Here is a 12,466-nt window from a genome sequence, read left to right as displayed (position 1 = left end):
CAAATAAAGACATAATATGTGTAGGGAAGATGGGTACATTAGGTTGCCATGAATGACCTTCTTCATCACCAACAATTGAGTCTACAGAGAAAGAACTGGTAATGCTAGATAAGTTGTTTCACTTGAACCACATCGAGAATTTGAGCACAAATTTAGGTAAGATATTATAAATGTTAATATTGAAAGACTTGTTATTAATTGTTAATCGTGCCTCATCATATATCGTTTGCAAGTGTTCAATTTTAATCAATAATAAAGCATACTCAAATGGTTAGAGCTTTTGAGTTTCCTCCTTTATACAAACTGAGTCACCAAAAAGACCTGTTATGTTTTGGAAAGTGACTTGATTCCAAGCATGAATAAGCATGCCCATTATAGAAAGCTAGAATCTCCTCTATTTTAAGCTATGTTTGGGAGACCATTTTTCTAGCTTGGAAAACCACTCCTTCAACCATTCCTAATTTCTCAAATGTCATTCCTCCAAAGCTTCATTATTTAAAGAGGAAATTAAGAATGTGTAGCCCATTAATCTTCTAATAGTAATGGCATGCTTCCCCTTTTGCTCTATTTGGTGTACAATTGCCTTAAGTTCAAAGTAATTCTTACTATGCCCAACTAAGTAGTTTTGAAGCCAATGGAAAACTTCCTCATTAATAAAGCTACTACAGAAAGGTATGGGTTTGATAGGAATTGCTTCTTTTGAAGTGTTTATGTTGTTTCCTTTAAGGACATCAAGGTTAGTTTTATGTGACAGTTTGACATACACCTTGCAAACATGTCTCTAGAGGCTTCTTGGTTACTAAATTTTCTTCTCCAGAAAGAGCTGTACGGATTTGTCTAGCTATGTTGGTGCCAAATTTGTAATGAAGTAGCCAAAATCCATTTAAATTCCATGTTGCTTGGTGAGCTTCCGATAAGGATCGATACCGAACAAAACCGAAATGCCTTCCCCTAGTCAACCATTAATGGGGAATAAAAACATCAACCACTACACCAAATTGGTCACAATTATCTTTAAGCGATCACTTACCAACTTGGGGCAACAGATTATTTATAAAGTTTGACATGATTTTGTATGGATTGTATAACTCGTGGTTCTCCTTATCTTTTCCCTTGCTTGTTGCCATCCTTTCTATTTGTCCCTAATTAAACTCCTATAGCTATAGCTTGTAACCTTCTCTCATAAACCTCTTTGGGAACTTTTATCAAATAAATTTTTTTTTGAAAGATAGATAAGATCTCATTAATAACTTGCTATACAAAAAAAGCCATAGAAGGCTAGAGCTGCAAATAAGTAGCATCGAAACAGATTATACAAGTTCAGCAACACCCTCAGATTGTGATGAGATCAAAATGGCAACAATCAAGAACATCATCACAACACAACCTAAGGAAACACCCTCGAGTTATACTATATAAAGAAAAAATCTGTCATCCCGAGCCTACAGAGCCATTGTCAAATCCCAGGCCAAGCAAATCAAAGCAGAGAGAAACTCATAGAAGAAGGAAAGAAAAGTCAGGTATCAAACAATTTTAGTGTAAGTTAAAGTCTTTGTTGTTCGCACGTTGCTTTATTATTATAATAGCAAAGCCAAAAATTCCTCCAATGATCAATTTCATATATGTAGCAGTCCCACCTTCTTCAATTGCTCTCAACAACCTCTGTCTCCATATGTTAGGGTAATTACTAGTAATTTACATATATAATCACATGTGAATTATTCTTCATCCACCCTTGACATTGACATTATCAAATGTTGGCGTAGTTGCTCATTTCTCTTATAAATTATTGGAACAATTGTGTTTGTGATCCTACTTTGTCTAATTGATCAACTAAGCTATTAGTTTCATGTAGAATATGTTAGATTTTTTGCTTGTTAATCTATGAGCTCAATGATTCTATATGCAATATAAAATTACTAAATTTCCAAGGAGTGAAAATAGGATTAAGCACCCAACTGACTACATTTGATGAGTCACTCTCGATAAGAAAACAATGGTTTTGAGCCCATTGTGAGGCGACAAAGACAATAAACATCTCTCTTATTGCTAATAACTCAACACAATTAGAATCTATCATCCCAATTGCTTTAGAAAACATAAATTTCACCATACCTTTGTCATCACGAAGTACCCTTCCTATTGCAGCAACTCCCAATTTCCCTATGGCAAAGCCATCCACATTAAACTTCAAAATGCTTATCGGTGGAGGCATCCACATGTTATGCATTCTTGGACTTTTTCTTTTTCGAGGTTCCTTTGTCAAGTGGGATTGTCTTAGTATATCTATGATTAACGACAACTCATTAAGTTGTTTTGCTTTATGCCACCATGCAACTCTAAGCTTAATGATGTTAAACGTTTATTCTATATCTCAAATTTTCCCTCTGAACATCATTTCATTTTGATGTAACCAAATAGACCAAATAATTGCGTATATTTCCCTACGCCATGCCTTGGCATGCTCTCCCTTGGTTTCGAGCCCACACCATGCTAGGATGAACAATGAGGCCTCTCTTGGGGCAATCCATTTGATTCCCAATTGTTACAAGTAGTGCCCAAACTTTCCATGCCTCTGTACATGAAAAAAATAAATGGTCAGTGTTTTCAATTTCATTTTTACATAACATGCACAAGGTGGAGTCCCTACTCAAAAGTTCCCCTTTTACAAGCGCCTCCTTTGCTCCCACTCTACTCCGCCTTAATTGGCAAACAAAGATCTCCACTTTTGGAGGAGCTAAACCTTCCCAAACCCATCTCCATATCTCTGGTCTTGTCTCATGTCTGCCCAATACTGGTCTCTTATTATATGTCTATGATTAACCTTGATTCTTGACTGTGTTTTTCTGTTGTGGTGTACAAGGTCTATGTTTTATTGCAAGTGTTTGGATTAGATGTCCTTGAGGTAAGAGTGAGCTACGGTTGAAATGATTGCATTGCTGGCATTTCTCGTTTTGTGGTGTGAAGGTTGAATCAGCCAGGGAAAAGGGGAAGTTTTGGGTAGAGGATGTTGAAAATTGAGTCATTGTTTTCATTAAATTTGTAAAGGTTGATTACTACAGGCACTTGTGCCTGGTGTGTTTTTGTGTTGATATGCCCAATGCTATAATGTATCTATGGGTATAACGGCCCAAAATGCCTATACGAATTTTACAAATTGAATTAGGCCTAAAAAAACCCAAGTTTTAGTGTTTTACCATTAAAAATAACCTCTAATCTGTCAATAAATTTGATTATAACTCACTAACTACATATGTAATGAAGTAAGGATGAAATGGTTTAACATTGAGGAAGTGCTCACCTAAAGTCAAGTCATTAGACTTTAGGATGTTAAGATGTTGTAATCAACTGGCAAAAAGTTTAAAACAAGAAATTAGGAAAAGGTTACGAAGAAGAAATAGTTGAAAGATAAAGCTATGGAGAGAGCAAGTTTAAATATGGCCACTCTTAGGTTTTTTTCAACTTCCTCCCTCACACAGACAACCACTTTGTCATCACTTGTGAGAAAAAATGAAAACAACACGGACTTCATAATCCCAAAAAAACTCTCTTTTCATATCCCAATATAAGCCTGTTCCTCTTTCTTTCGTTTCTTACTCCCTCTTTTCTCTCACATCCCTAAAACATTCCAAAGCATTAATATCTCGCCCCCCTCGTCCGCTACAGAAAGCCAGGATGGTTAAGGGATGGGTGACTCCCACCCACTCATTCTCTCAATCATAACGCCACCCAACCCCTTCCTCTCTCTCTCTCTCTCTCTCTCTCTCTCTCTCTCTCATAAATCCATATGCTACCACATTACAAAAGGAAGAGAAAAATAAAAATAATCTAGTAATAAAATTACCCACTTTCCTTCCACTCTCTCCACCCCCACTTCACTACTCTCTTTCTCTCTCCCCCGACCAGACTAGTCCTATCAGATTTTTTGTTCGCTTCTCAAATCTCTCTGTCTTAAAAATTTACACTTACAAAATAGAAAAGAAAAACAATAATTTTCTTGTTTGTCGTCCTAGCTCTCTTTGTTCTTATTCCTGTTCCTCTTCATCAATTCTTCAACCTTGATCCACACTACTTGTATTTCTTTCTCTTCCTTGTTCTAGGGGAATACAAACTTACAACACTGTTTTAAAAAAGAGAGAAACATAGAAAAAATGTCACTGGACTTGTCATCTGAACGTGTTTGTTATGTTCACTGCAACTTCTGCAACACCATTTTAGCGGTACAGCACTGAATTCTATTATTATTTCTTTCTCTTTATATGTATCTTCTTCCTTTTCTTTTTCCTTTTCTTTTTCCCCATGTCTTATGCAAAAGGGAACTGAATTGGCCGTGACTGGCTTGTTTCAGCGTTACCCTTTTGTAGCTGAAATGACTTTGGTTCTTTTCTTGAAGAACAAGGTCGGAATTCGCCTGAAAAGAGCTACAAATATGGAAAATGAATTCTTCTAACCCAATTTATAGAATGTCCTTTTCTGGCAAAAAATTTCACTTTACCTATCATGGTTTATGGATCATGAGATTTTCCTGATTTTATTTGGAAAATAGCTAAAGATTCTGTTTCTTATGTCATATTTTATGAGAAATCGTAGCCTGGTTTTGTCTCAAAGTCTCCAACAAGATTCAAAATTCCCATCTAAAACAAGCTCAAGTACTATGTATATGGAGCACAGTGTGAAATCATTTGCGGAAGGCCAAAGGAAGTTAAGAAAGTGAGAATTTGATGATTTGGAAATCCTTCAATGATTGATCTCTCGTAAACAAGCAAACGAGGCTTGGCCAATTGAGTTTTCGATGGTTCAAAGAGAAGCAATCCCAAAGACCTCTGGCGATAAGCTTTTCAAGATATAGCTATGACTAGGGCTTCTTTAGGGTAAGCAGTCTTAGGGTTCTTCCAGGTCAAGCCACAAGTCAAGTTGGAGCATCTTTCCTCTTCTACCTTTCAAGGTGTTCATGGTATTTTATGTCTGATGTACTAATACTACTACTGTAAATGCAAGCCTACCACTTGCTTTTGTATCCACTAGAAATTCTCATTACCAGTAACTTGGTCTTTATTATCAGCTATACTTCTCTACTACAGATGCATCAAGAACCCTTTTGAACCGTTTCCATCTGATGGAAACTAGAATCGTTGTTTTTCTAGATCTTTTCTGTTCAGGAGGTGGAGGTGGGTGCTTCTGTTCTAAAATACCAAGGCACTGAAGGAAGACAGCATTTTTCTTCTTTTTTGTGATCGATATAAACCAAGTTCTTTCATTATTTGTTGCATAGTTTCAGGTTTGTTTGACCTTTAAGTACAAAAAAGAGTGTTTTTCTTTCTTTGTACAAGAACTTGTGGAGAGAGCTGTCAAAGAGAAATCATGGCTATAGCCATAACCCCAAGTGCTTTTCCTCTCTTTTTTCAACCTCCTTTCATCATAACATGCCTATGTTAAGCACCCCCTTTCGAAACCAATCTCTCTATATATCTTCCTTCCTATCCCTTTCATTTTTTTTCCCCTTCCTCTCCCAAGCCAAAAGAAAGAAAAAAAGAAACACATTTTAAATACAAGATCCTAAACACTGCACAAAGATCAGAAATCGATCACCATTCATGATTTTATCTTTTCTTTATTCAATGACCATCTTTGATAGCTGTGGTTACTGGTGATGGCCTTTATGGTTTCCGTTCCAGTCACGTCGTTTTCATCTATCTCTCTTTCTCTCTCTCCGGGCTAAATTTTTTTTTTCTTTTATCATCTTGCTTGCGGTGTCAGGCAGAAAAGTTAGGCGCACCGAAAGGAAAAACAGATATTGAGAGAAGTCCTTGTAGTTATAGTTATTGCCCATGTGATCTGTGCGAGTGAGGTCTGATATGTTTTGGCACCTGCTATCATTTCTAACTCCCTTGATTCTTCCCATTATAAAAGGGACCCTGAAAGAAAATTGAAAGAGATTCATATAGTTTATCACGGAAAATATTACTTCATGAGTCTTCTCTCGCTCTCTCTTTTCCTTCCCCTTCTTTCAAAATTGTTTTGGTGGGAGAGTTCAAGCTTCTGCATAATTAAACTTTAGTGTTTGGATATTCTGAAAATGGCAGATCTGGGGACTAGAAAAGGAAAACGTTTCTTTATTTTCCTCTAGGGTTTGATATTGTATGATGCAACATTCATGAATTTTGTGATTATCAAATCTCATCTGCCTCAACTCTTTCTATGACCAAAAGGGAAAGATAGGGTTGGCTGGCTGCAGATAAAACTCAAAAGCTTGAGACATTGTTGCTGCTGACCAGTTCTCATTACTTTATTAAGCTTGCAGGTTATAGCATTGATAACATTCCAAAATGGTAATATTTGCAGGTCAGTGTTCCATGCACCAGTTTGTTCAACATTGTGACTGTTAGATGTGGGCATTGTGCCAATCTGCTGTCTGTAAATATGGGAACTTCACTTCAAACAGTTCCCATTCAAGATGCTCAGGTATTTTTCAGATTCTTTTGGCCCCCATTTTCCTGGGACTTTCTTATGAGTTTCTGAATAATAAATTCAATTACAAGAATAATTTATTAAAGAATTGTTGTATTTAAGACAAGAAAGATACATTTTTTTCAGTGACCAAAGATTCCAAAGCATATTATTTTATGGGTTCCTAACCCTTTCAGCTGATAAGATACTCTGGTGTTTTCAAAAAACAATATGAAACAATTATTGTTGTTTCAGTTGATTTGACCTCTTTCCTCTACTTATTTCTCCAACCTTTGGTTTCTTTTATAAGGCCTTTTTGCTAAATGTGTACCTTGGTCTTTGTATGTGCTACTTCAATCCAGGCCTACTTTAGCTTCTTAAAAAATGCTACTTAAAAGCTTTGTGGGCCAAAGAAAGGGATTGTGTTTGGATGATTTACTTCTTTGTTTTGTTTTGAGAGGGGCTGCAGAAGGAGCAGATAAACACTGATCAGGATCATTCAAATAAGGAGTGTGGGTCTTCTTCCAAATGCAACAAGTTTTCTGCATTTGATTCTGCAGAGCATGAAGCTCCAAGAATGCCTCCAATTCGCCGTTAGTCTCTCTCTCTCTCTCTCAGAGAAATACATACTGTATGTGTTAAAGCATATAAACATGTTACATTCAAATACATTATTAAGGTACCCTTCAGTATATGTTATTATGCATAACTGATACCAAAGGGTTAAATGCAGAACCACCTACTTAGGCTATGTTTATGATGGAAAACTCCGAACAGAAACGTGTCTCCCACACAACTGGCAATAGTGAATAATCAAGTAGAATCAATCACCTTATTGTCAATAGGGCCACTTTATGAGCTTTCGTCTTCAGAAACACCTTAAGCAAAGCAACTCATCTGATCTCTCCTCTCCAATCACGGCCCCTCCAAGATGGTGACCTTACATAACAAATTTTACTCCACATTAATTATTAACAGTACCCTACACCACCCTAAACCAGAGGAAGTTTGCCCTCGAACATACGTTAAATGATCATACATATTGCAGTCTGTTATTTCTTTATTAGAAGGAATTCGAAGCAAATTGCCATTTGCCTTTCAGGTTGCTTGCATGTAAATAGACCATTATTGAGAACCCTGGCTGCAAGCCTATACTTGCCTATCCTGTCAAAGATTTCACAGGCCAAAAATGTTGGTTGCCTATGCCACCAGAAACATTTGCTACCCTTTTGGAATAAGAAACAGTCTACAGAGTTTGAAGAAGAGGGAAACTCGCCACCATTTTGGATTTTATGGTTTAGCACATTTATATGATCACACAAATATGATTGATTAGAAAGCTTTGACACTGAAGAGCAACGGGACCACCAGACAGATTGACATTTGGAATGTTACGACCTTACTTGTTTGGATTGTATGTGTGGATTACACGATCATCAGTCCTGGTGTCCCTAAGATTCAAAGCAATCTGCTATTATTCTCAACACAATAGAAAAGATATGAAGCCTTAATTAATAGACTGTTGATGAGAATAGATGTTCTAAATCTAGTATTTTGTTTGATTAAGCTTGCTTATTAGATGTTTGATGAACTATATGATCCATAATGCAGCCCCTGAGAAGAGACAGCGTGTTCCTTCTGCATATAACAGGTTCATTAAGTAAGTTTTAACAAAATCTCATGATTACTTAAATATGAATCATATATGACTCTTCTCTCTCTCTCTCTCTCTCACTTTCCTTTTCTGGGCTCTTACATTTTAGGGAGGAAATCCAAAGGATCAAGGCTAGTAATCCAGACATCAGCCACAGGGAAGCTTTCAGCACAGCGGCAAAAAATGTAAGTTTACTCGGTCTGCAAATTTATAGATAGAATATATACCCACAGCTTATCCCATGCAATAATTAATCATAACCCCATTATAAGAAATACTTCCGATTTTTATAGGTAGGTCGTAGGCTATACATTTCTCCCCATTTCAATGTAGTTCCGTCTGCAATGGTTTAGCCAACTACCATTAATTTAAGGCTTGTGTTGTTAAGCCACAAACATTCAGCAAACTCATGGTTTTGCTATTATGGGTATTCATCACTTTTTTGTTTGTTTTTTCTAGTTGATTTCTCTACGCATATAGAAAGCCAATAATTTTGTGCTACAATAATGCTTTATCCTAGAATCTTTTATAATAATTATAAGGCATGCATAATATCATAAATAAATCATATAAAACTAGCTACTCCTAAAACCCAAGATAACTAATTGTGTCCCCTTTATATCAAATCAAAGGCTATCATTGGACTTATATAACACACATTTTTAAGAAAAATTAAGATATTTTAAATTACAATACATTTCAATATATATATTAGATATATATATATATATATATATATATATATAATATATAATATATATATANTAATAAGTATATATATATATAACTATATATATTATATATATATATATATATATATATGTTCAACTTTTTGTTTCTTGGTACAAGACTGTTAACTATTTATAATGCCAAAAGTGATTTAAAAAAAAAAAAAAAAAAAAGCAATGTGTTGGACATGTATAAATATATATATATATATATATGCATCCGTACCATGAGGTTGTAAAATTAGGAAATATGAGAAATATGGTCAGAGAGTGATTTTTTAATATGTTAGGCTAGTCATTTCCTGAATTTGTAATCAATTATCCTACTTCTCTATTAATTGGTTGAAGACATAGGTAAATAATAATGTAAATGAAACCCAATTATGCAACCTGCAGTGAAACATTTTTGGCAATATCATCATAAGCTAGAGTGTCAGAACTCTCAAGCATTATTTGATATTTCACAGTAGAAAAGGCTGTCAAACTCTTACATATGCAATATTTTAAAGATATGATAGGTTCTAGTAATTGCAAGATAAAGCCTCTGCAAACATGGATATTTTCAAATGGATGATTTCCCAAAATAAATCAACATCTTTGTTTCATACACATACTCTTCCAAGGTGTAAAGTCTCAATAAATGCTTTAATTCTATAAGGTGACAGCTCTTGGAAATGGTTATAAGTATATCTATCTAAATTTTTTTATGGATGCATATAGTATATATATACATATATAATATATCCGTTAGAGAAGGAGAATATTCTATACATTCAAAGATCATTTAAGTATATATAGTTTTTCCTTTGAGAAGAAAGAAAAATTATAGAATTAATACATCTGCAAGATTTTGTTATGAAAGATGGCTCAGTTACCAACCTATGATAGGGAGAACTGACTAGGTAAATGATTAAAACAAATCTTTCACAGTTAGCTCATGCTTGTAGAGTAGTTGGTCCTTGGTCGTTTATCACTCTCAGACGACTGAAAAGGAAAAGCTTCTCACTCATCACCACAGGTTAAAGAATGCACATTGAATCTCACCTCATGAGTGATAAGACCTTTTAATTATGGAGATTGTTTTAGTAAAACGTTGTGGCGCTGCCTTCTTTCCTTCCTTGTGCTTTAAAGAAATGAAATAAAGATCATTGAACCTGACTCGATTGAATTACCTCCCTAGTGGCATCAAATTCCACCTGCTTCAAGTGTCTGAGCCTACTAGTTTAAGTTAGCCTCAGGAATTAACAGGGTTATTAGAAGGCCTAAGAGATATATATAGGCACAGTTGCCATTGGCAACTTAACTGGTTATTTTTCATACAAGTGAAAATTAATGATCATAATTGTTTTTTTTTTTCACATTTTTACCTTTATTATTAAATATTAACTGGCTAAAGACAGTCATGGTCATTATTAAGGCCACTGGCTGTGTATATATAGTTTTTTTTTTCTTTTGATTTTTGGGGAGAGATGATTCAAATCTAGCTTTTGTATAAGGGATACATGCATTTATTAGTTAGGTCTTATTATTAGACTAAATGTTCCAATGTTATATACTATGTCTTGTTGAATTTACTCCAAGTTTCCTAATTATTCAATGATTCTCTCCATAATTACTCCTAGTGTGCTTATCTAGCAAATTAATCTATTTTCTTAACTACGTATCCACTTCTTTCATATCCTTTATATGTTCTTTTTTTTTTTTTTGGGTACAACCATATGTGTTTCAGAAATTGGGCTGCTCATGATACATTCCTTCTTCCCTCTAGCCAAAAGAGAGAGATTATAGGTACATAGAGCCTATATATTGCTTGCTGTTTGTCCAACCATGTACCTCCAATAGTGTAAATAGGGTCGAAGGCAGCGTGCATACCGGTAGTTTGACTATGATAATGCTATTACCCTAGGTACAAATTAGACCAAGTGAAGGATTTTGTCTGTGCCTCAAAAAGATATCTTCAACTTCTTTCGTTTAAAATGATGATACCTAGAGCAACAGAAGAAACTAATTTAATCAACCAAATTATGAATAAATTATAGTGCAATTATAGGGTAAATAACAACATTGGTTTTGCAGTGGGCACATTTTCCTCACATTCACTTTGGCCTAAAGCTGGATGGCAACAAGCAAGCAAAACTGGACCAGGCATTTGCAGAGGGTACTCAAAAGTCTACTGGGTTCTACTAAAACACAATGGCAACCTGTGACTAGAAGCCAGTCTCGTCGATCATATATATATATATATATATATATTCTATGTATAATTACTAAAACAATTGAGGTTTTGATGAAGGCTCCTAACTAGATAGGAAGGCTCTCTTGAAAAACCTCACCGTGTGTTGCCTTTTGTCCCCTCTTCTTTTCAGAAGTTTCTTTCTTTTCTTGTGATTGCATTTACATATGTTTAATTCAGATTATATTTTCAAGTAAACAACGTTAATTCCCAGGGAATAATGTGCAATTTCTTTTGGTAACAATTTTCGCAAAGTCTTAATTTCTATGTCTCCCTTTCCTTCAAATTCTTCAGAGTGGTCAGCCGCCTTTGTCCACTGTACTAGCTAGAGAGGACCACTTAACCAATATGACATTTCATTGATTTAGTGCTCTGCACAGAGGAGTATGAGCTCACCCCAATTCAAGCTGTGGTAGGCTCCTGTTTGAGAAATAGGGATGTTAGGTTAGCCAATAGCAATGGCATGGACGGGGATGACAGAATGGTATACAGTTGTTTGGCATGTGTTCACCTGCCATGTTCAGAGCTCAAATCAAATCGTTAAAACTTTAATTTAAGATGACCAAAAATAATTGTAGTTTATATAATATTTTGTTTTTTTTCACCGAATTTGATGGCTCAAAAATCATGCAGAAAGATTTACAGTGATACACGACACACACACAACCTTGGGATACACAAAAACAACTTTTGCAATGCTTCCGGTTGGCCAAATCAGCCATACAAATATTCTTCAAGGGACTACTGTCTGCAGATATATGCATGCTTGCTCTTCCTCCATTTCTTTCACTAAAAGACTTATGATCAGCTTCAGCAGCCTTTGAGTTAAAACCCCTTGAGTTTTGCTTAATTTTTGTCACCCCTTTTCTTTCGAGTTCAAGCTTCAAATTTGGTACAAATTTTTAATTTTTGTTAATATATGAAAAATATTTGTATTCACATACACACACACACACACGTACGTGTATATGTAGTAACCTTGTCTCTCCTTAACGAATAAGTAATTATTTTAGGTTTGAGTCTTATTGGATAGTCATTTCGTTGCCACTGGTAGTGTAAACATTTCTTGTCTTTGCTAGAGAGGAATTTTAGATTCTATTATCCCAAAAAAAAAAGAAAGGATAAAATACCATCCAAATATCAATTTTAATTTTATGACAAGGAATCTCTTCAAAATAAGCTCCAAATATTTGCATCATATGAGTCTATTGCTTGTGCCAAATTAGCCCTTTTACCAAATAGAAATGGAACAGTGAGAAAGGAATATAGCCTATAGCTTTCAAAGTCAAGATGAGGAATTGTTAGCAGCCAACGAACGTAAGTAGTAATAAAACCCTAGATGTTACGTCAACGACGCTACTAGTGGCCGCTAGGATTGGTGCAGATTTACTTAAACGTCAATCA

General features: G+C 35.2%; 1 protein-coding gene across 1 annotated transcript; it reads left to right on the top strand.

Moving 5' to 3' along the window:
* Nucleotides 3,628-11,308, top strand: LOC18590164 (putative axial regulator YABBY 2). The gene is made up of 6 exons (XM_007015545.2): nucleotides 3,628-4,220; nucleotides 6,343-6,462; nucleotides 6,917-7,040; nucleotides 8,059-8,107; nucleotides 8,211-8,286; nucleotides 10,906-11,308. The coding sequence occupies exons 1-6, from the start codon at nucleotides 4,152-4,154 to the stop codon at nucleotides 11,014-11,016; spliced, it is 549 nt and encodes a 182-aa protein (XP_007015607.1). The 5' UTR covers nucleotides 3,628-4,151; the 3' UTR covers nucleotides 11,017-11,308.

Source organism: Theobroma cacao, chromosome 9 (genome assembly GCF_000208745.1).
Source record: "Theobroma cacao cultivar B97-61/B2 chromosome 9, Criollo_cocoa_genome_V2, whole genome shotgun sequence".
Lineage (NCBI taxonomy): Eukaryota > Viridiplantae > Streptophyta > Magnoliopsida > Malvales > Malvaceae > Theobroma > Theobroma cacao.
This window is presented reverse-complemented; position numbering and strand designations above follow the sequence as displayed.